The following is a 24,246-nucleotide window of genomic DNA, read 5'->3' as shown; positions in this document are numbered from 1 at the left end:
CTCGTGGAGATGAGCAGCTTGGCTCTGCCTCTGTGTGTGAGGGGGGGGTTATGGGGGGGTTGGATGGGGGGAGGGGACAGGCAACCATGTTGCCAAGGGCGGCCGCAGTCACCCCACCCCGTAGCGACTCCCTCTCTCTCTCTCTCTCCAGCCTGCCCGCCCTTCACAACCAGTCGACCACAAAGCAAAGTCCCCAGGCAATGATTTGCTGGATTATCTTATCAGCCTATCTCCCTACCCCCCTCTCCCCGGCCTCTCTCTCTCTCTCTCTCTCTGGGCGGGCCGAGGTCTGCTAGCTGCTGATAGGGACGAGAGGGAGGAAGCTGGGCCCATTGCGGGACCTCCTGTCCTGTCTTGCACCATGAAGCAAGAGTGTGACACCGAACTCTGACATGTAGGGCTGCCCCCTCTCTCCCCCTGTCTCTCTCGCCCCCCTGTCTCTCTCCCCCTGTATCTCCCTCTCACCCCTGTCTCTCTCCCCCTGTATCTCCCTCTCACCCCTGTCTCTCTCCCCCTGTATTCCCCCCTGTCTCTCTCCCCCTGTATCTCCCTCTCACCCCTGTCTCTCTCCCCCTGTATCTCCCTCTCACCCCTGTCTCTCTCCCCCTGTATCTCCCTCTCACCCCTGTCTCTCTCCCCCTGTCTCTCTCTCTCTCCCCCTGTCTCTCCCCCCCTGTCTCTCTCCCCCTGTCTCTCTCTCTCTCCCCCTGTCTCTCCCCCCCTGTCTCTCTCCCCGTCTCTCTCCCCCTCTCTCTCCCCCCCCCGTCTCTCTCTGTCTATCCCTCTCTGTCTCTCTCCCATCTCTCTGTCTTTCTCTCTCTCTCTCCCCCGTCTCTCTCCCCCTGTCTCTCCCCCCGTCTCTCTCTGTCTATCCCTCTCTGTCTCTCTCCCATCTCTCTGTCTTTCTCTCTCTCTCCCCCTGTCTCTCTCCCCTTGTCTGTCTCTCTCTCTCTCCCCCATCTCTCTCTCTGTCTCTCTCTCTCCCCCCCGACCCCTCTCTCTCTGTCTGTCTGTCTCTCTCTGTCTCTCTCCGTCTCTCTCTCTCCCCGACCTCTATCTCTCTGTCTCTCTCTCTCTCTCCCCCTGTCTCTCTCCGCCTGTCTCTCTCTGTCTCTCTCCCATCTCTCTGTCTGTCTCTCTCTCTCCCCGTCTCTCTCTCTCTCTCTGTCACTCTCCCATCTCTCTGTCTCTCTCTCTCCCCTGTCTCTCTCTCTCTCTCTCTCTCTCCCATCTCTCTCTGTCTCTCTCTCTCCCCCCCGACATCTCTCTCTCTGTCTCTCCCTCTGTCTGTCTGTATCTCTCTGTCTCTTTCTCCGTCTCTCTCTCTCTCTCTCCCCCCAACCTCTATCTCTCTGTCTCTCTCTGTCTCTCTCTCTCTGTCTGTCTGTCTCTCTCTCTGTCTCTTTCTCTCTCTCTCTGTTTGTCTCTCTGTCTCTCTCTGTCTCTCTCTTTCTCTCTCTCCCCCGACCTCTCTCTCTTTCTCTTTCTCCCCCGACGTCTCTCTCTCTTTCTCTCTCTCCCCCGACCTCTCTCTCTCCCCCCGGACCTTTCTCTCTTTCTCTCTCTCCCCCGACTCTCTCTCTCCCTCTGTCTCTCTCCCCCCCGACCTCTCCCTCTCTCCCCCCGATCTCTCTCTCTCTACCCCCCCACCTCTCTCTCTCTCACCCCCGACTTCTCTCTCTCTCCCCCCCGACCTCTGTCTCTCTGTCTCTCTCTCTCTCCTGACCTCTCTCTCTCTTTCTCTCGCTACCCCGACCTCTCTCTCTGTTTCTCTCTCTCCTCCGGCATCTCTCTATCTTTCTCTCTCTCCCCCGACCTCTCCCTCTCTCTCTCTCTCCCCCGACCTCTCTCTCTCTTTCTCTCCCCGACCTCCCTCTCTCTCTCCCTCTCTCCCCCGTCTCTCTCTGTCTGTCTGTATCTCTCTCTCTCCCCCGACCTCTCTCTCTTTCTCTCTCTCCCCGACCTCCTTCTCTCTTTCTCTCTCTCCCCGAGCTCTCTCTCTCTGTCTCCCCCAGACCTCACTGTCTCTCCCCCGACCTCTCTCTCTCTCTCTGTCTCTCTCTCTCCCCGTCTCTCTCTGTCTGTCTGTCTCTCTCTCTCCCCCCGACCTCCCTCTCTCTTTCTCTCTCTCCCCCGACCCCTCTCTCTCTCTTTCTCTCTCTCCCCCGACCTCTCTCTCTTTGTCTCTCTCCCCCGACCCCTCTCTCTCTCTTTCTCTCTCTCCCCCGACCTCTCTCTCTCTTTCTCTCTCTCCCTCGACCTCTCTCTTTCTTTCTCTCCCCCGACCTCTCTCTCTCTTTCTCTCTCCCCCCCGACCTCTCTCTCTCTCTCTACCTCTCTCTCCCTCTGTCTCTCTCTGTCTGTCTGTCTCTCTCTCTCCCTCTCCCCCGACCTCTCTCTGTCTCTCTCTCTCCCTCTCCCCCGACCTCTCTCTGTCTCTCTCTCTCTCTCCCCCCCGACATCTCTCTCTCTGTCTCTCCCTCTGTCTGTCTGTATCTCTCTGTCTCTTTCTCCGTCTCTCTCTCTCTCTCTCCCCCCAACCTCTCTCTCTCTGTCTCTCTCTCTCTGTCTCTCTCTCTCTGTCTCTTTCTCTCTCTCTCTGTTTGTCTCTCTGTCTCTCTCTGTCTCTCTCTTTCTCTCTCTCCCCCGACCTCTCTCTCTTTCTCTTTCTCCCCCGACGTCTCTCTCTTTCTCTCTCTCCCCCGACCTCTCTCTCTCCCCCCGGACCTTTCCCTCTTTCTCTCTCTCCCCCGACTCTCTCTCTCCCTCTGTCTCTCTCCCCCCCGACCTCTCCCTCTCTCCCCCCGATCTCTCTCTCTCTACCCCCCCACCTCTCTCTCTCTCCCCCCCCGACCTCTGTCTCTCTGTCTCTCTCTCTCCCCTGACCTCTCTCTCTCTTTCTCTCTCTACCCCGACCTCTCTCTCTGTTTCTCTCTCTCCTCCGGCATCTCTCTATCTTTCTCTCTCTCCCCCGACCTCTCTCTCTGTTTCTCTCTCTCCTCCGACATCTCTCTATCTTTCTCTCTCTCCCCCGACCTCTCCCTCTCTCTCTCTTTCCCCCGACCTCTCTCTCTCTTTCTCTCCCCGACCTCTCTCTCTCTCTCCCTCTCTCCCCCGTCTCTCTCTGTCTGTCTGTATCTCTCTCTCTCCCCCGACCTCTCTCTCTTTCTCTCTCTCCCCGACCTCCTTCTCTCTTTCTCTCTCTCCCCGAGCTCTCTCTCTCTGTCTCCCCCAGACCTCACTGTCTCTCCCCCGACCTCTCTCTCTCTCTGTCTCTCTCTCTCCCCGTCTCTCTCTGTCTGTCTGTCTCTCTCTCTCCCCCCGACCTCCCTCTCTCTTTCTCTCTCTCCCCCGACCCCTCTCTCTCTCTCTTTCTCTCTCTCCCCGACCTCCTTCTCTCTTTCTCTCTCTCCCCGAGCTCTCTCTCTCTGTCTCCCCCAGACCTCACTGTCTCTCCCCCGACCTCTCTCTCTCTCTGTCTCTCTCTCTCCCCGTCTCTCTCTGTCTGTCTGTCTCTCTCTCTCCCCCCGACCTCCCTCTCTCTTTGTCTCTCTCCCCCGACCTCTCTCTCTCTTTCTCTCTCTCCCCCGACCTCTCTCTTTCTTTCTCTCCCCCGACCTCTCTCTCTCTTTCTCTCTCTCCCCCGACCTCTCTCTTTCTTTCTCTCCCCCGACCTCTCTCTCTCTTTCTCTCTCTCCCCCGACCTCTCTCTTTCTTTCTCTCCCCCTCTCTCTCTCTCTTTCTCTCTCTCCCCCGACCCCTCTCTCTCTCTCTTTCTCTCTCTCCCCCGACCTCTCTCTCTTTGTCTCTCTCCCCCGACCCCTCTCTCTCTTTCTCTCTCTCCCCCGACCTCTCTCTCTCTTTCTCTCTCCCCCCCGACCTCTCTCTTTCTTTCTCTCCCCCGACCTCTCTCTTCTCTCTCCCCCCCGACCTCTCTCTCTCTCTCTACCTCTCTCTCCCTCTGTCTCTCTCTGTCTGTCTGTCTCTCTCTCTCCCTCTCCCCCGACCTCTCTCTGTCTCTCTCTCTCTCTCCCCCTGTCTTTCTCTCTTTCTCTCTGTCTGCCCCCCCCCTCTCTCTCCCCCACCCGACCTCTCTGTCTCTCTCTCTCCCTTTCTGTCTCCTCTCTCTCTGTCTCCTCTCTCTCTCCCTGTCACTCCCTCTCCCCCTCTCTCCCTGAGTGTCCCCCGAGATTGGCACCTGCCTTTCCTTTCCAACTGTGGTTGCAAAACACTTGGAGGATGTTCGGGAGCTGTGAGAGGCACTGCAGAAAGGCAATATCTCTGGGTTCCTTTTGTAAAGCAGAGAACTGAAGTGAACACAGGACCAAGTGCGTTCTCACAGAGACCCCACCCAGATTTAACACGATGTCTGATTCTCAATTGACCTCCGCCTTAGAATGGGAGCTGGGACCTGACAGGAGACTCCAAAAATGCAGGTTCCTCAGGAAACAGGAGCAGCGTTAGACCCCTTGAGCCTTCTCCGCCCTTAATCCAGCCTGTGGCTGATCATCCAGCTCAACTCCACCTTAATCCAGCCTGTGGCTGATCTTCTCCCTCGACTCCACCTTAATCCAGCCTGTGGCTGATCTTCTCCGTCAACTCCACCTTAATCCAGCCTGTGGCTGATCTTCTCCCTCAACTCCACCTTAATCCGGCCTGTGGCTGATCATCCAGCTCAACTCCACCTTAATCCAGCCTGTGGCTGATCATCCACCTCAACCCCACCTTAATCCAGCCTGTGGCTGATCTTCTCCCTCAACTCCACCTTAATCCAGCCTGTGGCTGATCTTCTCCCTCAACTCCACCTTAATCCAGCCTGTGGCTGATCTTCTCCCTCAACTCCACCTTAATCCAGCCTGTGGCTGATCATCCACCTCAACTCCACCTTAATCCAGCCTGTGGCTGATCTTCTCCCTCAACTCCACCTTAATCCAGCCTGTGGCTGATCTTCTCCCTCAACTCCACCTTAATCCAGCCTGTGGCTGATCATCCACCTCAACTCCACCTTAATCCAGCCTGTGGCTGATCTTCTCCCTCAACTCCACCTTAATCCAGCCTGTGGCTGATCATCCACCTCAACTCCACCTTAATCCAGCCTGTGGCTGATCTTCTCCCTCAACTGCACCTTAATCCAGCCTGTGGCTGATCATCCACCTCAACTCCACCTTAATCCAGCCTGTGGCTGATCATCCACCTCAACTCCACCTTAATCCAGCCTGTGGCTGATCATCCACCTCAACTCCACCTTAATCCAGCCTGTGGCTGATCTTCTCCCTCAACTCCACCTTAATCCAGCCTGTGGCTGATCTTCTCCCTCAACTCCACCTTAATCCAGCCTGTGGCTGATCATCCACCTCAACTCCACCTTAATCCAGCCTGTGGCTGATCTTCTCTCTCAACTCCACCTTAATCCAGCCTGTGGCTGATCTTCTCCCTCAACTCCACCTTAATCCAGCCTGTGGCTGATCATCCACCTCAACTCCACCTTAATCCAGCCTGTGGCTGATCATCCACCTCAACTCCACCTTAATCCAGCCTGTGGCTGATCTTCCCCCTCAACTCCACCTTCCCGCACTTTTCCCTGTGTCCCTCGGTTTGTCCAATTCCGGCCTCTCGAGCATCCCCCGATTCCCATCGCTCCGCCATTAGCGGCCGGGCCTTCAGCTGCCTGTTGGGGGGGCCCTAAGCTCTGGAACTCCCTCCCTAAACCTCTCCACCTCCCTCTCTCTCTCTCTCTCTGTCCTCCTTGAAGACACCCCTTAAACACTGCCTTGCCTGAGCGAGCCTGTCTCTGAATTGTCCGCTCAAGGCTCTGGGACAAATTGTGCTCGGTATTTGCTCCAGCGATGCAACTTGGGAAGCTGGAGGAGATATAAAAAGCCAAGTAGCTGTTGTTGGTAAATATGAGCTCGCGCAATTGGAAAACACCCCTGGGCGTCTTACTTTGGACCCGAGGAGGTCATAAGACCTTAGCTGATTGATCCAAGACCATTTCCTTCCCCCAACCTCCCAACAACCAGGAAACAAGAGGCCAATTGAGCGTCGGTGGGAGCACAATCGTGCTTTTGTCCTATCTGGCCAGGCCCCACTGCTGGACTGACGTCCTGGGGATAATTCCCAATTGTGGTCTAACCGGACCAGAGCTGTACACAGTGCTCCAAGTGTGGTCTAACCGGGCCAGAACTGTACACGGTGCTCCGAGTGTGGTCTAACCAGACCAGAACTGTACACGGTGCTCCGAGTGAGGTCTAACCAGACCAGAACTGTACACGGTGCTCCGAGTGCGGTCTAACCAAACCAGAACTGTACACAGTGCTCCGAGTGTGGTCTAACCAGACCAGAACTGTACACAGTGCTCCGAGTGTGGTCTAACCAGACCAGAACTGTACACGGTGCTCCGAGTGTGGTCTAACCAGACCAGAACTGTACACGGTGCTTCGAGTGAGGTCTAACCAGACCAGAACTGTACACGGTGCTCCGAGTGCGGTCTAACCAAACCAGAACTGTACACAGTGCTCCGAGTGTGGTCTAACCAGACCAGAACCGTACACAGTGCTCCGAGTGTGGTCTAACCAGACCAGAACTGTACACGGTGCTCCGAGTGTGGTCTAACCAGACCAGAACTGTACACAGTGCTCCGAGTGTGGTCTAACCAGGCCAGAACTGTACACGGTGCTCCGGGTGTGGTCTAACCGGACCAGAACTGTACACGGTGCTCCGAGTGTGGTCTAACCGGACCAGAACTGTACATAGTGCTCCTAGTGTGGTCTAACCGGACCAGAACTGTACACAGTGCTCCGAGTGTGGTCTAACCAGACCTGTACTGTACACGGTGCTCCGAGTGTGGTCTAACCAGACCAGAACTGTACACGGTGCTCCGAGTGTGGTCTAACCGGACCAGAACTGTACACGGTGCTCCGAGTGAGGTCTAACCAGACCAGAACTGTACACAGTGCTCCGAGTGTGGTCTAACCGGACCAGAACTGTACACAGTGCTCCGAGTGTGGTCTAACCAGGCCAGAACTGTACACGGTGCTCCGAGTGTGGTCTAACCGGACCAGAACTGTACACGGTGCTCCGAGTGTGTTCTAACCGGACCAGAACTGTACACGGTGCTCCAAGTATGGTCTAACCAGACCAGAACTGTACACGGTGCTCCAAGTGTGGTCTAACCAGACCAGAACTGTACACGGTGCTCCGAGTGTGGTCTAACCAGGCCAGAACTGTACACGGTGCTCCGGGTGTGGTCTAACCGGACCAGAACTGTACACAGTGCTCCGAGTGTGGTCTAACCGGACCAGAACTGTACACAGTGCTCCGAGTGTGGTCTAACCGGACCAGAACTGTACACAGTGCTCCGAGTGTGGTCTAACCGGACCAGAACTGTACACAGTGCTCCGAATGTGGTCTAACCAGACCAGAACTGTACACAGTGCTCTGAGTGTGGTCTAACCGGACCAGAACTGTACACAGTGCTCCGAGTGTGGTCTAACCGGACCAGAACTGTACACAGTGCTCCGAGTGTGGTCTAACCAGACCAGAACTGTACACAGTTCTCCGAGTGTGGTCTAACCGGACCAGAACTGTACACAGTGCTCTGAGTGTGGTCTAACCGGACCAGAACTGTACACAGTGCTCCGAGTGTGGTCTAACCGGACCAGAACTGTACACAGTGCTCTGAGTGTGGTCTAACCAGGCCAGTACTGTACACGGTGCTCCAAGCGAGGACAGGTTCAAAGATTCGAGATCCTTCACTCTATTCATAGGGGCATAGGGTACAAGAGCAGGGAGGTTACGTTAAACCCTTTATAAAACTCTGGGAACGCTCCTGGCTGGAGTTTCGTGTCCAATTCTGGGCTCCGCACTTTGGGAAGGATGTGGATGCCCTCGGAGAGGGTGCGGAGGAGATTTACCGGAACGTTTCCCGGTGGGGATAATGAGGGGACTTCAGTCCGTGTGGAGAGAGAGCAGGAGAAGCTGGGATTGTTCTCCCCGGAAGCGGAGAAGGTTAAGGGGGGGGGGGGAGATTGAATCGAGGGTGTTCCCGATCGGGAAGGGGGTCGGGATTGTCAGTGAGGGGGGGGAATCTGTTCCCTGCGGCAGGAGGGTGGGGGAACCAGAGGGACAGGGATTGAGGGCGATCGGGGGGAGGAGGGGGAAGAAGCAGAGTTGTGGGGGGGAGATGGGGAAAGGGTTTATTCGGGACCCAGCGAGTTGCTGGGATCTGGAAGGCGCTGCCTGAAAGGGCGGTGGGAGCAGATTCGATAGGAACGCTGGGAATGGGAGAAACACTGGGAGGGGGAACATCCACAGGGATATGATGGGGAGAGAGTGCGAGCGAGGGGGTAGTGGGGTTAATTGGGTCGGACTTCCTAGGAGCCAGCACAGGCGCGATAGGCCAAATGCCCTCCTCTTGTAGCTTTATTAAGGCAAAGGTGAAATCATTTGCCTTCCGTTGATGAGAGTTGCTGCACATTTCCTGTCAACCCGAGCGAGAGCGAGAGATTTTAATTGGACGGTGAGTGAAACCACTGGGGTTTCCTGATCTGGCCCCTGCTCTGGAGACTTCCTCTTTTCTGTCTCCTCTCGATGCTGCCTTATATGGGTACAAGTCTCGCCTCTCGGTTGATGGGGGCTCTGTTCCCCTAAACCCGCCGAGCGCACGATTCCTCCACCCTCCAACCCTCCGTAGACCTCAGCCCTTCAGAAACTCCGCTGATCCCACCCGTGTCCGAACTCGCTCCCAGACCCCTTCGCCCGTCACCCCTCACCCCCCTGTGTCTCGCTGTCCCACACCGGCTCCCGGTCCGGCAACCCCTCCATTTTCACATTCACACCCTCGTTTTCAAATCCCTCCATGGAACTCACTCCCCCTCCCTATCTCTGTAACCTCCTCCAGCCCCCTACACCCCTCCCTATCTCTGTAACCTCCTCCAGCCCCCTACACCCCTCCCTATCTCTGTAACCTCCTCCAGCCCCCTACACCCCTCCCTATCTCTGTAACCTCCTCCAGCCCCCTACACCCCTCCCTATCTCTGTAACCTCCTCCAGCCCCCTACACCCCTCCCTATCTATGTAACCTCCTCCAGCCCCTGCACCCCTCCCTATCTCTGTAATCTCCTCCAGCCCCTACACCCCTCCCTATCTCTGTAACCTCCTCCAACCACCTACAGCTCTCCGTATCTCTGTAACCTCCTCCACCCCCTACAAACCTCCCTATCTCTGTAACCTCCTCCAGCCCCTACAATCCTCCCTATCTCTGTAACCTCCTCCAGCCCCCTACACCCCTCCCTATCTCTGTAACCTCCTCCAGCCCCCTACACCCCTCCCTATCTCTGTAACCTCCTCCAGCCCCCTACACCCCTCCCTATCTCTGTAACCTCCTCCAGCCCCTACACCCCTCCCTATCTCTGTAACCTCCTCCCGCCCCCTACACCCCTCCCTATCTCTGTAACCTCCTCCAGCCCCTGCACCCCTCCCTATCTCTGTAATCTCCTCCAGCCCCTACACCCCTCCCTATCTCTGTAACCTCCTCCAACCACCTACAGCTCTCCGTATCTCTGTAACCTCCTCCACCCCCTACAAACCTCCCTATCTCTGTAACCTCCTCCAGCCCCTACAACCCTCCCTATCTCTGTAACCTCCTCCAGCCCCTACACCCCTCTCTATCTCTGTAACCTCCTCCAGCCCCTACAACCCTCCCTATCTCTGTAACCTCCTCCAGCCCCTACACCCCTCCCTATCTCTGTAACATCCTCCAGCCTCTACAACCCTCCGAGATCTCGCCCCTCCTCCAATTCCAGTCTTTCGAGCATCCCCCGATTCCCATCGCTCCACCATTGGCGGCCGGGCCTTCAGCTGCCTGCGGAGGGGCCCTAAGTTCTGGAATTCCCCCCCCCACCAAACCCTCTCCTCCTCTCTCTCTCTCGCGCTCTCTCCTCCTTTAAGACAGACCTTTAATATGACCTCTGTGACTAATCCTTTTGTCACCTGTCCCTATTATCTCCTTATATGGCCTGATCTGATATATTCTGTGATTTATCCTCCTGACTCCCCCCCCAAAGCCTGTCCACCATCTACAAGGCACCAGTCAGGAGTGTGATGGGACACTCCCCACTTGCCTGGATGAGTGCAGCTCCCACAACACTCGAGAAGCTCGACACCATCCAGGACAAAGCAGCCCCCCGCTCGATCGGCATCCCATCCACAAACATTCACTCCCTCCCACCACCGACGCACAGGGGCAGCGGTGTGTGTACCATCTACAAGATGCACTGCAGCAACTCGCCAAGGCTCCTTCGACAGCGCCGCCCAAACCCACGACCTCTTCAGTCTAGAAGGACGAGGGCAGCAGACACATGGGGAACACCACCACCTGGAAGTTCCCCTCCGAGCCCCTCACCATCCCGACTTGGAAATATATCGGCTGTTCCTTCACTGTCGCTGGGTCCAAATCCTGGAACTCCCTCCCTAACAGCGCCGTGGGTGTACCTACACCACACGGGACAAAATCCTGGAACTCCCTCCCTAACAGCGCCGTGGGTGTACCTATACCACACGGGGACAAAATCCTGGAACTCCCTCCCTAACAGCGCCGTGGGTGTACCTACACCACACACGGGGACAAAATCCTGGAACTCCCTCCCTAACAGCGCCGTGGGTGTACCTACACCACACGGGGACTGCAGCGGCTCAAGAAGGCGGCTCACCCCCCCCACCCCCTCCAATCCGGCGAGACTCACCTTGGACAGAGGAAGGACCATAAAGGCTCCCCCTCCACTTGCCTCAACGATCATGGCCAAGTACAGCGGGTTCACAGAGCAGAAGTTACTGTCCCAGGTGTTCTGGGAAATCCGGATATCGTCATAGCATTGGTCTGATTTCATTGGCTGCCCGAAGACGTGCCGGTACTTGCTGGACCTGACTACTTTGCGAGACATGGCTGGAAGGCAAAAGGTTCAGTGTTCAACGGTGGGAGGGGCTTAACAGGCAGCGTACGGTCCATCATACAGCCCTCCCCACATGTCCCCCATCCCCCACCTTCTTCCCCGTCTCCCTCAATCCCCACCTACCCACCTTCTCCCCGTCTCCCTCAATCCCCACCTACCCACCTTCTCCCCGTCTCCCTCAATCCCCACCTACCCACCTTCTCCCCGTATCCCTCAATCCCCACCTACCCACCTTCCCCCCGTCTACCTCAATCCCCACCTACCCACCTTCTCCCCGTCTCCCTCAATCCCCACCTACCCACCTTCTCCCCGTCTCCCTCAATCCCCACCAACCCACCTTCTCCCCGTCTGCCACAATCCCCACCTACCCACCTTCACACCGTCTCCCTCAATCCCCACCTACACACCTTTTCCCCGTCTCCCTCAATCCCCACCTACCCACCTTCTCCCCGTCTCCCTCAATCCCCACCTACCCACCTTCTCCCCGTCTCCCTCAATCCCCACCTACCCACCTTCTCCCCATATCCCTCAATCCCCACCTACCCACCTTCTCCCCGTCTCCCTCAATCCCCACCTACCCACCTTCTCCCCGTCTCCCTCAATCCCCACCTACCCACCTTCTCCCCGTCTCCCTCAATCCCCACCTACCCACCTTCTCCCCGTCTCCCTCAATCCCCACCTTCTCCCCGTCTCCCTCAATCCCCACCTACTCACCTTCTCCCCGTCTCCCTCAATCCCCACCGACCCACCTTCTCCCCGTCTCCCTCAATCCCCACCTACCCACCTTCTCCCCGTCTCCCTCAATCCCCACCTACCCACCTTCTCCCCATCTCCCTCAATCCCCACCTACCCACCTTCCCCCCGTCTACCTCAATCCCCACCTACCCACCTTCTCCCCGTCTCCCTCAATCCCCACCTACCCACCTTCTCCCCGTCTCCCTCAATCCCCACCTACCCACCTTCTCCCCGTCTCCCTCAATCCCCACCTTCTCCCCGTCTCCCTCAATCCCCACCTACTCACCTTCTCCCCGTCTCCCTCAATCCCCACCTACCCACCTTCTCCCCGTCTCCCTCAATCCCCACCTACCCACCTTCTCCCCGTCTCCCTCAATCCCCACCTACCCACCTTCTCCCCGTCTCCCTCAATCCCCACCTACCCACCTTCTCCCCGTCTCCCTCAATCCCCACCTACCCACCTTCTCCCCGTCTCCCTCAATCCCCACCTACTCATCTTCTCCCCGTCTCCCTCAATCCCCACCTACCCACCTTCTCCCCGTCTCCCTCAATCCCCACCTACCTACCTTCTCCCCGTCTCCCTCAATCCCCACCTACCCACCATCTCCCCGTCTCCCTCAATCCCCACCTACCCACTTTCTCCCCGTCTCCCTCAATCCCCACCTACCCACCTTCTCCCCGTCTCCCTCAATCCCCACCTACCCACCTTCTCCCCGTCTCCCTCAATCCCCACCTTCTCCCCGTCTCCCTCCATCCCCACCTACCCACCTTCTCCCCGTCTCCCTCAATCCCCACCACTCACCTTCTCCCCGTCTCCCTCAATCCCCACCTACCCACCTTCTCCCCGTCTCCCTCAATCCCCACCTACCCACCTTCTCCCCGTCTCGCTCGATCCCCAAAAAACGACCTTCTCCCCGTCTCCCTCAATCCCCACCTACCCACCTTCTCCCCATATCCCTCAATCCCCACCTACCCACCTTCTCCCAGTCTACCTCAATCCCCACCTACCCACCTTCTCCCCGTCTCCCTCAATCCCCACCTACCCACCTTCTCCCCGTCTCCCTCAATCCCCACCTACCCACCTTCTCCCCGTCTCCCTCAATCCCCACCTACCCACCTTCTCCCCGTCTCCCTCAATCCCCACCTACCCACCTTCTCCCCGTCTCCCTCAATCCCCACCTACTCATCTTCTCCCCGTCTCCCTCAATCCCCACCTACCCACCTTCTCCCCGTCTCCCTCAATCCCCACCTACTCACCTTCTCCCCGTCTCCCTCAATCCCCACCTACCCACCTTCTCCCCGTCTCCCTCAATCCCCACCACTCACCTTCTCCCCGTCTCCCTCAATCCCCACCTACCCACCTTCTCCCCATATCCCTCAATCCCCACCTACCCACCTTCCCCCCGTCTACCTCAATCCCCACCTACCCACCTTCTCCCCGTCTCCCTCAATCCCCACCTACCCACCTTCTCCCCATATCCCTCAATCCCCACCTACCCACCTTCCCCCCGTCTACCTCAATCCCCACCTACCCACCTTCTCCCCGTCTCCCTCAATCCCCACCTACCCACCTTCTCCCCGTCTCCCTCAATCCCCACCTTCCCCCCGTCTCCCTCAATCCCCACCTACCCACCTTCTCCCCGTCTCCCTCAATCCCCACCACTCACCTTCTCCCCGTCTCCCTCAATCCCCACCTACCCACCTTCTCCCCGTCTCCCTCAATCCCCACCTACCCACCTTCTCCCCGTCTCCCTCAATCCCCACCTACCCACCTTCTCCCCGTCTCCCTCAATCCCCACCTACCCACCTTCTCCCCGTCTCCCTCAATCCCCACCTACCCACCTTCTCCCCGTCTCCCTCAATCCCCACCTACCCAGCTCCTCCCCGTCTCCCTCAATCCCCCCCCCCGCCCCCCCCATACTTGCTGCTGGGTAGATCAGCCCCCCCCTCCCCCTCCTCCCTCTCTAACTCTCACTCCGGATTCCGTTCCAGTCTGTTAAGTAAGGTGCTGCCTCTCCGGAAACTGCTTTATGTCGGAGGCTTCACTGAATCACAAACTCAGCACTTGGCCCTTGCAAAAGAGTGAAATTTGTGGTTTTGTGATTTCCTGCCTGTTCAGCTCGCTGCCTCTATCTCCCTCTCTCTCTCTCTCTGCCTCTATCTCCCTCTCTCTCTCTCTCTGTCTCTATCTCCCTCTCTCTCTCGCTGTCTCTATCTCTCTCTCTCTGTCTCTATCACTCTCTCTCTCTCTCTGTCTCTATCACTCTCTCTCTCTCTCTGTCTCTATCTCCCTCTCTCTCTCGCTGTCTCTATCTCTCTCTGCCTCTATCTCCCTCTCTCTCTCTGTCTCTATCTCCCTCTCTCTCTCGCTGTCTCTATCTCTCTCTCTCTGTCTCTATCTCTCTCTCTCTCTCTCTCTCTCTGTCTCTATCTCCCTCTCTCTCTCGCTGTCTCTATCTCTCTCTGTCTCTATCTCTCTCTCTCTCTCTCTGTCTCTATCTCTCTCTCTCTCTCGCTGTCTCTATCTCTCTCTCTCTGTCTCTATCTCTCTCTCTCTCTCTGTCTCTATCTCTCTCTCTCTCTCTGTCTCTATCTCTCTCTCTCTTGCTGTCTCTATCTCTCTCTCTGTCTCTATTTCTCTCTCTCTGTCTCTATCTCTCTCTGTCTCTATCTCTCTCTGTCTCTATCTCTCTCTCTCTCTCTGTCTCTATCTCTCTCTCTCTCTCTGTCTCTATCTCTCTCTCTCTCTCTCTGTCTCTATCTCTCTCTCTCTTGCTGTCTCTATCTCTCTCTGTCTCTATCTCTCTCTCTCTGTCTCTATCTCTCTCTCTCTCTCTGTCTCTATCTCTCTCTCTGTCTCTATCTCTCTCTCTCTCGCTGTCTCTAGCTTTCTCTGTCTCTATCTCACTCTCGCTGTCTCTATCTCTCTCTGTCTCTCTCTCTCTTGCTGTCTCTATCTCTCTCTCTCGCTGTCTCTATCTCTCTCTCTCGCTGTCTCTATCTCTCTCTGTCTCTATCTCTCTCTCGCTGTCTCTATCTCTCTCTGTCTCTATCTCTCTCGCTCGCTGTCTCTATCTCTCTCTCGCTGTCTCTATCTCTGTCTCTATCTCGCTCTGTGTCTCTATCTCTGTCTCTATCTCTCTCTCTAATTCTATCTCTATCTCTGTCTCTTTCTCTATCTGTCTCTTTATCTCTGTCTCTGACTCTCTCTGCCTCTCTCTCTCTCTCTCTGCCTCTCTCTCTCTGTCTCTCTCTCTCTGTGTCTCTCTCTCTGTCTCTCATTGCCTCTCTCCAACTCTCTCTCTGTGCCCCATTCTATATTTCTGTCTCTGATTCTCTCTCTGCCTCTCTCCATTTCTGTCTCTCTCTCTCTCTCCGTCTCTGTCTCTAACCCTCCACCTGTCTCTTCTCTCTCTGCATCTCCCTCTCCCTCCCTCTATCTCTACCCATCTCTTTCCCTCTTTCTCTCTCTTTATCCTTCTCTCCCTGTCTGTGGAATTCAGGGTCCACTGGAATTTTGTACAATTAGGAGCAGGAGTAGGCCATTCAGCCCCTCGACTCTGCTGCCCCATTCTATAAGATCACGGCTGATCTGTTTGTAACTTCAACCCTGCATTCCCGCCAACCCCCAATAACCTTTCACCCCCTTGTTAACCTCGACTCGATGTAGCTCTGCCTTAAAAACTTCGGTCTCTGCTTGCACCGCATCTTGAGGAGACGAGTTCCAAAAGACTCTCTGCGAGAAAGAATTTCTCCTTGTCTCCGTCTTCAATGCGTGACCCCCTTATCTTTAAACAGTGACCCCACCGCCCCCCCCCCCACCTCGTTCTAGCTTCCCCCACGAGAGGAAACACATCCACCCCTGTCGAGACCCCCTCAGGTTCTTAAAGGTTTGAATCGAGTCGCCTCTCACTCTTCTAAACTCCAGCGGACATGAGCCTAACCCTGTCCAGCTTTTCTTCACAAAACAGCCCACCCACTCCTGGTATTAGTCTGGTCAACCTTCTCTGAACTGCCCCCAACGCATTTACACCCTCCCTTAAATAAGGGGACCAGCGCCGTGCACAATACTCCAGATGTGGTCTCACCAGTGCCCTGCACAACTGGAGCACAACCTCCCCACTTTTGTATACAATTCCCCCCTCACAATAAACGACTGAACCCCTATTTACTTTCCCAATGACCTGCTGTACCCGCATACTGACCTTTTGCGATTCATGCACTAGGACACCCAGATCCCTCTGAATCTCACAGCTCTGCACTCTCTCACCGTTTAGATAACCAACAAACCACCCCACCACCCCCCGCCCCCATCCCCACCCTATGTCTTCTGCACATCTTACTGTCCTGCATCCCTTTGCGTTGACAGGAAATGTAACGCCCAGACGGCCGTTCCCTTCATCCCCTTTGGCACACCATTTTGTCACATCCAGCCAGCTGGAAAAATACCCCGTTCATGCCTACTCTCTGCTTTCTGCCAGCCAGCCAATGTTCTATCCATGCCAACATGTTACCCCCCCCCCCTCCCCACCTTCACCATGAGCTTCTACGTTCCACAATAACCTTTGATGCGGTAAGAAAATGCGAGAGCATCCATTTTGGGTGGAAGAATAGAACAGAGGCTTATTATCTAAACGGTGGAAGCGATCGCAGAGCTCTGAGGTGCAGAGGGATCTGGGCGTCCTAGTGCATGAGTCCCAAAAGGTTAGTGTGCAGGTACAGAAAGTAATTGGCAAAGCGAATGGCATGTTATCACTTATTGAGAGGGGGGAATTGAATGCAAAAGTAGGGAGGTTATGCTTCAGTAGTACAGGGCACTGGTGAGACCATATCTGAGAGTGTTGTGTATAGTAATGGTCTCCTTATTTAAGGAAGGGTGTAAATGCATTGGGAGCAGTTCAGTGAAGCTTAACCGGACTAATACCCGGAATGGGTGGGTTGTCTTATGAGGGAAGGTTGGATAGATCCTGGGTAAGCGAGGGGGTGATAGGTTGTCAGGGGTTGGCAGGGAGGTTACTGTCAGATCTTAATGATTGGCGGAGCAGACTCGAGGGGCTGAATGGCCTACTCCTTGTCCTGATTCGTGTGTGACACCTTACTGGGACTATAAGTAAGCACATTTGCCAGTTCCCCCTTATCCACAGCACCCACTGCTTCTTCATACAAATTGGCTAGCCATGATTTCCCTTTCACGAAACCATGTTGACTCTGCCTGCTTGCCCTGAATTTATCTGAGTGCCCTGCTACAACAGTGTGCAGCGCTCCCATTGTGGTCTCACCAGTGCCCTGTACAACTGAAGCATAACCTCCCCACGTTTGCATTCAATTCCCCCTCACAACAGATGAGAGAATTCTATTAGCTTTCCGAATTACCTGCTGTATCTGCAGGCGATTCATGCACTAGGACACCCAGATCCCTCTGCACCTTAGAGCTCTGCAAAATCTCTCACCATTTAGATAATAGCTTCTAAAAATTTTCCCTGTGACAGACCCATCTCTTGACTGTGTTTACTCACCTTAGTTCCTTAGAAAGAGAGAGAGAGAGAGAGATGGGAGAAAGAGAGAGAGAGAGATGGGAGAAAGATGGGAGACAGAGAGAGAGAGAGAGATGAGAGAAAGAGAGATGGGAAAAGAGAGAGAGATGGGAGAAAGAGACACAGAGATGGGAGAAAGAGAGAGAGAGAGATGGGAGAACAAGAGAGGGAGAGAGATGGGAGAATGAGAGATGGGAGAAAGAGAGTGAGAGATGGGAGAACGAGAGATGGGAGAAAGAGAGAGAGAGATGGGAGAAAGAGAGATGGGAGACAGAGAGAGAGAGAGATGAGAGAAAGAGAGATGGGAAAAGAGAGAGAGATGGGAGAAAGAGACACAGAGATGGGAGAAAGAGAGAGAGAGATGGGAGAGAGAGATGGGAGAACAAGAGAGGGAGAGAGATGGGAGAATGAGAGATGGGAGAAAGAGAGTGAGAGATGGGAGAAAGAGAGTGAGAGATGGGAGAACGAGAGATGGGAGAAAGAGAGAGAGAGATGGGAGAACGAGAGATGGGAGAAAGAGAGAGAGAGATGGGAGAACGAGAGATGGGAGAAAGAGAGAGATGGGAGAAAGAGAGAGAGAGATGGGAGAAAGAGAGAGAGAGATGGGAGAAAGAGAGAGAGATGGGAGAAAGAGAGAGAGATGGGAGAAAGAGAGAGAGATGGGAGAAAGAGAGAGAGATGGGAGAAAGAGAGAGAGATGGGAGAAAGAGAGAGAGATGGGAGAATGAGAGAGAGTGATGGGAGAAAGAGACACAGAGATGGGAGAAAGGGAGAGAGAGAGATGGGAGAACGAGAGATGGGAGAAAGAGAGAGAGAGATGGGAGAAAGAGAGAGAGATGGGAGAAAGAGAGAGAGAGATGGGAGAAAGAGAGAGATGGGAGAAAGAGAAGAGAGAGAGATGGGAGAAAGGAGAGAGAGATGGGAGAAAGAGAGAGAGATGGGAGAAAGAGAAGAGAGAGAGATGGGAGAAAGAGAAGAAAGAGAGATGGGAGAAAGAGAAGAAAGAGAGATGGGAGAAAGAGAAGAGAGAGAGATGGGAGAGAAAAAGAGAGAGATGGGAGAGAGAGAGAGAGAGAGATGGGAGAAAGAGAGAGAGAGAGATGTGAGATAGAGAAAGAGAGAGAGAGATGGGAGAAAGAGAGAGAGATGGGAGAAAGAGAGAGATGGGAGAATGAGAGAGGGAGAAATGGGAGAAAGAGAGAGAGATGGGAGAAAGAGAGAGATGGGAGAAAGAGAGAGAGAGAGAGATGGGAGAAAGAAAGAGAGAGATGGGAGAAAGAGAGAGAGAGAGATGGGAGAAAGAGAGAGAGAGAGATGGGAGAAAGAGAGAGAGAGAGATGGGAGAAAGAGAGAGAGAGAGATGGGAGAAAGAGAGAGAGAGAGATGGGAGAAAGAGAGAGAGAGAGATGGGAGAAAGAGAGAGAGAGATGGGAGAAAGAGAGATGGGAGACAGAGAGAGAGAGATGAGAGAAAGAGAGATGGGAGAAAGAGAGAGATGGGAGAAAGAGAGAGAGAGAGAGATGGGAGAAAGAAAGAGAGAGATGGGAGAAAGAGAGAGAGAGAGATGGGAGAAAGAGAGAGAGAGAGATGGGAGAAAGAGAGAGAGAGAGATGGGAGAAAGAGAGAGAGAGATGGGAGAAAGAGAGAGAGAGAGATGGGAGAAAGAGAGAGATGGGAGAAAGAAAGAGAGATGGGAGATGGGAGATAGAGAGAGAGAGAGATGGGAGAAAGATATAGAGAGAGATTGGAGTGCAGAGTTAGGGAGTGTTATGTCTCCTGGGAGCAGGTACCAGTATTTCTAACTGTTTGGGACAAGCCCTAGGATGTGGGACGTTCAGACCAACCCTCAACACTTCATCAACTGAAATAATCCCTGAATCCTCCAGCGAAGAGGAGGAGGCCATTCCGCCCATTGTGCCTGTGCCAGCCCTTTGAAAGATCCAAGTTAATCTGCCGCCCCTCCCACTACACCCCCTCTCTCTCTCTCTCTGCCCCCCCCCCAACCTCCACCACCCCCCCATACCCCTGTGGACGTTCCCCCTCCCAGTGTTTCTCCCATTCCCCCCCCCATTCCCAGCGTTCCTATCGAATCTGCTCCCACCGCCCTTTCAGGCAGCGCCTTCCAGATCCCAGCAACTCGCTGGATCCCGAATAAACCCTTTCCCCATCCACCACCCCCCCAGCTCTGCTTCTTCCACCCCTCCACCGATGGCCCTCATTCCCCCGTCCCCTCTGGTTTCCCTGCCCCTCTCCCTCGGAGGGTTCAAATCTAGGCTCCACCCTCAACCTCTCCAAACATCGCCTTTTAAAGTAATGTGCATGTTCTGCACTGCCTGTTGGTCCTCGAGGAGACTTCCTCTTTCAGCCTCGCAGCATCTTTCCTTCCGCCTCGATTGTAAACGAGCCTTCCCTCCTCTCCAACCCCCACCGCGCTACCCCCACCACCACCACCACCCCCCCCCCAACCCTCCCCCACTTTATTCACTGTTCCGGCCCTTGTCTGTTTCTCCCCTCGCTTTGCATCTGTTTGTCCCTGTGACTGTTCCCTCCCTCCCTCCCTCCCTCTCTCTCTCTCTCTCGCTCTCTCACTCACTCTCTCCCTGACTCGCATTCTCTGTCTCCGTCCCTCACTCACTCTCTCCCCCCACCTCTCTCTCTCGCCAACTGTCCCATTCCACCCTCTCTGTCACTCTCCCCCTCCCTCCCTCAGTCTCTTCCTATCTCTCACGCTCCCTCTCTCTGTCTCTCCCTCTCCCTCCTTCCCTCCCCCTCTCTGTATCTCCCTCCCTCTCTCTCTCTTTCCCTCTCTCTCTGTATCTCCCTCTCTCTCTCTCTGTATTTCCCTCCCTCCTTCTCTCTCTATTTCCTCCCCCTCTCTCTATCCCTGTCTTTCTCCCTCTCCCTCCCTCCCTCTCTCTGTATCTCCTTCCCTCTCTCTCTGTATTCCCCCTCTCTCTCTCTTTCCCTCTCTCTCTCTATCTTCCTCTCTCTGTATCTCCCTCACTCTCTCTGTATCTCCCTCCCTCCTTCTCTCTCTATTCCCTTCTCTCTCTCTCCCCCCCCTCTCTGTATCTCCTCCTCTCTGTATCTCCCCCTCTCTCTGTATCTCCCTCCCTCTCTCTCTGTATTCCCCCTCTCTCTCTCTTTCCCTCTCTCTCTGTATCTCCCTCTCTCTCTCCGTATCTCCCTTCCTCTCTCTGTATCTCTCTCTCTCTCTCCCCCTCTCTCTCTGTATCTCCCTCCTTCTCTCTGTATCTCCCTCCATCTCTCTTTCTGTATCTCTCTCTCTGTATCTCCCTCTCTCTGTATCTCCCTCTCTCTCTGTATCTCCCTCTCTCTGTATCTCCCTCTCTCTCTCTCCCTCTCTCTCTCTGTATCTCCCTCTCTCTCTCCCTCTCTCTCCCTCCCTCTCTCTCTGTATCTCCCTCTCTCTCTCTCCCTCTCTCTCTGTATCTCCCTCTCTCTCTCCCTCTCTCTCCCCCCCCTCTCTTTCTCCCTCCCTTTCTCTCTGTATCTCTCTGTATCTCCCTCTCTCTCTCTGTATCTCCCTCTCTCTCTGTATCTCCCTCTCTCTCTCTCCCTCCCTCTCTCTCCGTATCTCCCTCTCTCTGTTTCTCCCTCTCTCTCTCTCCCTCCCTCTCTCTCCGTATCTCCCTCTCTCTCTGTTTCTCCCTCTCTCTCTCTCCCTCCCTCTCTCTCCAACACTGCCCGCGAATATCCAGCAGAGACTTGGCGGAGACGAGTTAACCAAGCGACTTTCGCACCCGTTTAAAAATAAACCCACAGCTCAAAGCACAAATGAAACCCCCTCCAAGCAGAACTTGCAGAAATCGAACATTCGTCTTGCAGGAAGTGGCAAAATGAAGAGTCAGATGAATTCTAAAAGCATTGCTTTTTAAACAGAAAGCCGCGTGAGAGAGAGAAATAAAAAAAACACATTTAACCCTGACGTTCCAAGACCCAGAAATTTTCACCTTTGCAATAATTTGGGGTATTTTTTTTTTGTTTGCCCTAATTATTGATGTTTGTAAGACATAGCGAACTTTTCACAGTCGCTGAGACTCACCTCAGTCGGTGCGATAGGAGGATGCAGGGTCAATGCCGTTAGCGGGAGAATCAGTGACGCGGAATGAGGCAGCAGCGCGCCGGCCTGTCCCTTTAAGAAGGCAGCGCCCCTCCTAGACTTCCTCACGTGGGCCTTAAAGGGCCATGCACCGCCCCCCCCCCCCCCCCGAAGAGGAGAGTTCACAGTATTGGTCAACGAGGCAGAGAGGGAGGGACTGGGGGAGTGATGGAGGGGGAGAGAGAGAGAGAGAGACCGATATAGAGAGTGAGGCAGAGAGAGAGAGAGACGGACAGAGCAAGAGAGAGAGAGAGATGCACTGAGAGGCAGAGAGAGAGAGGGACAGAGTGAGACAGGGACAGAGCAAGAGAGAGATGCACTGAGAGGCAGAGAGAGAGAGATGGGGACAGAGTGAGACAGGGACAGAGCAAGAGAGAGAGAGAGAGATGGGGACAGAGTGAGACAGGGACAGAGCAAGAGAGAGAGAGATGGGGACAGAGCAAGAGAGAGAGAGATGGGGACAGAGTGAGACAGGGACAGAGCAAGATAGAGAGAGATGGGGACAGAGCAAGAGAGAGAGAGATGGGGACAGAGCAAGAGAGAGAGAGATGCACTGAGAGGCAGAGAGAGAGAGATGGGGACAGAGCAAGAGAGAGAGAGATGCACTGAGAGGCAGCGAGAGAGAGATGGGGACAGAGCAAGAGAGAGAGATGCACTGAGAGGCAGAGAGAGAGATGGGGACAGAGCAAGAGAGAGAGAGAGATGGGGTCAGAGTGAGACAGGGACAGAGCAAGAGAGAGAGAGAGATGGGGTCAGAGTGAGACAGGGACAGAGCAAGAGAGAGAGAGATGGGGTCAGAGTGAGACAGGGACAGAGCAAGAGAGAGAGAGAGAGATGGGGTCAGAGTGAGACAGGGACAGAGCAAGAGAGAGAGAGATGGCGTCAGAGTGAGACGGACAGAGCAAGAGAGAGAGAGAGATGGGGTCAGAGTGAGACAGGGACAGAGCAAGAGAGAGAGAGAGATGGGGTCAGAGTGAGACAGGGACAGAGCAAGAGAGAGAGAGAGAGAGATGGGGACAGAGCAAGAGAGAGAGAGAGAGATGGGGACAGAGCAAGAGAGAGAGAGAGAGAGATGGGGACAGAGCAAGAAAGAGAGAGAGAGAGATGGAGACAGAGCAAGAGAGAGAGAGAGATGGGGTCAGAGTGAGACAGGGACAGAGCAAGAGAGAGAGAGAGAGATGGGGACAGAGTGAGACAGAGACAGAGCAAGAGAGAGAGAGAGATGGGGACAGAGTGAGACAGGGACAGAGCAAGAGAGAGAGAGAGATGGGGACAGAGTGAGACAGGGACGGAGCAAGAGAGAGAGAGAGAGATGGGGACAGAGTGAGACGGACAGAGCAAGAGAGAGAGATGGGGACAGAGCAAGAGAGAGAGAGATGGGGGCAGAGTGAGACAGGGACAGAGCAAGAGAGAGAGAGAGAGATGGGGACAGAGTGAGTCAGGGATGGAGCAAGAGAGAGAGAGAGAGAGATGGGGACAGAGTGAGACAGACAGAGCAAGAGAGAGAGAGAGAGATGGGGACAGAGTGAGTCAGGGATGGAGCAAGAGAGAGAGAGATGGGGACAGAGCAAGAGAGAGAGAGATGGGGACAGAGTGAGACGGACAGAGCAAGAGAGAGAGAGAGAGAGATGGGGACAGAGTGAGACAGGGACAGAGCAAGAGAGAGAGAGATGGGGACAGAGTGAGACAGAGACAGAGCAAGAGAGAGAGAGATGGGGACAGAGCGAGAGAGAGAGAGAGAGATGGGGTCAGAGTGAGACAGGGACAGAGCGAGAGAGAGAGAGGTGCACTGAGAGGCAGAGAGAGAGAGAGAGAGAGATGGGGACAGAGCAAGAGAGAGATGCACTGAGAGGCAGAGAGAGAGAGAGATGGGGACAGAGTGAGACAGGGACAGAGCAAGACAGAGAGAGAGATGGGGACAGAGTGAGACAGGGACAGAGCAAGAGAGAGAGAGAGAGAGAGATGGGGACAGAGTGAGACGGACAGAGCAAGAGAGAGAGATGGGGACAGAGCGAGAGAGAGATGGGGACAGAGTGAGACAGGGACAGAGCAAGAGAGAGAGAGCTGCACTGAGAGGCAGAGAGAGAAACAGACAGAGAGAGATGGGGAGAGTGAGGGACAGAGTGAGAGAAAGAGAGAGAGGCAGAGAGAGAAACTGGGACAAAGTGGGAGAGAGAGAAAGATACAGAGAGAGAGAGAGAAAGGGACAGAGTGAGAGGGAGAGAAAAAGAGATAGAGAGAGGGACAGAATGAGACAGGGACAGAGAGAAAGGGCCAGAGAGAGACATGCACAGAGATAGAGAGAGAGAGACAGCGATAGAAAGATGGACAAATAGAAAATTAGATAGGCAGGCAGGAATAAATAAAGAGCGTGATAGATAGAGGGACGGATCGAGGAAAAGACAGGAGACCTGTACCCCGGGGAGAGTCTGTACCCGGACCCCGGGGAGAGTCTGTACCCGTACCCCGGGGAGAGTCTGTACCCAGACCCCGGGGAGAGTCTGAACCTGTACCCCGGGGAGAGTCTGTACCCGGACCTCGGGGAGAGTCTGTACCCGGACCCCGGGGAGAGTCGGTGCCCATGACAGTGAGGGCAGGGGAGAGAGAGGGGGGAGCGGGCGGAGGGAGAGGGAGAGCGGATGGGGGAGAGAGAGGGAGAGTGGGCAGGGGAGAGGGAGAGTGGGTGGGCGGAGGGAGAGCGGGTGGGGGGAGAGTGAGAGCGGACGGGGGAGAGGGAGAGCGGGCAAGGGGAGAGAGAGAGCGGTTGGGGGAGAGGGAGAGTGGGCTGGGGGAGAGAGAGGGAGAGCGGGAGGGGGAGAGAGAGGGAGAGCAGGAGGGGGAGAGAGAGGGAGAGTGGGCGGGGGGAGAGAGCGGGAGGGGGAGAGAGAGGGAGAGCAGGAGGGGG

The 24,246-nt window shown here is 55.1% G+C and overlaps 1 protein-coding gene across 1 annotated transcript in view; it reads right to left on the bottom strand.

The window, feature by feature from the left end:
* Positions 1-21,369, bottom strand: part of LOC121273088 (coronin-1A-like) — a 51,595-nt gene extending 30,226 nt beyond the window's left edge. Inside the window, exons 1-2 of the mRNA XM_041180053.1 lie at positions 21,285-21,369; positions 10,743-10,942 (exon numbers count right to left, since the gene is read on the bottom strand). Of these exons, the coding sequence (XP_041035987.1) occupies positions 10,743-10,940 (198 nt within the window). The 5' untranslated portion in view covers positions 10,941-10,942; positions 21,285-21,369. The remainder of the gene's footprint in view (positions 1-10,742; positions 10,943-21,284) is intronic.
* Between the last annotated feature and the right edge of the window lie 2,877 nt (positions 21,370-24,246).

The sequence above is a fragment of the Carcharodon carcharias genome, chromosome 38, assembly GCF_017639515.1.
Source record: "Carcharodon carcharias isolate sCarCar2 chromosome 38, sCarCar2.pri, whole genome shotgun sequence".
Classification (NCBI taxonomy): Eukaryota; Metazoa; Chordata; class Chondrichthyes; order Lamniformes; family Lamnidae; genus Carcharodon; species Carcharodon carcharias.
Note: the sequence above shows the minus strand (reverse complement) of the source record. Positions and strands in the feature narration are given on the sequence as shown.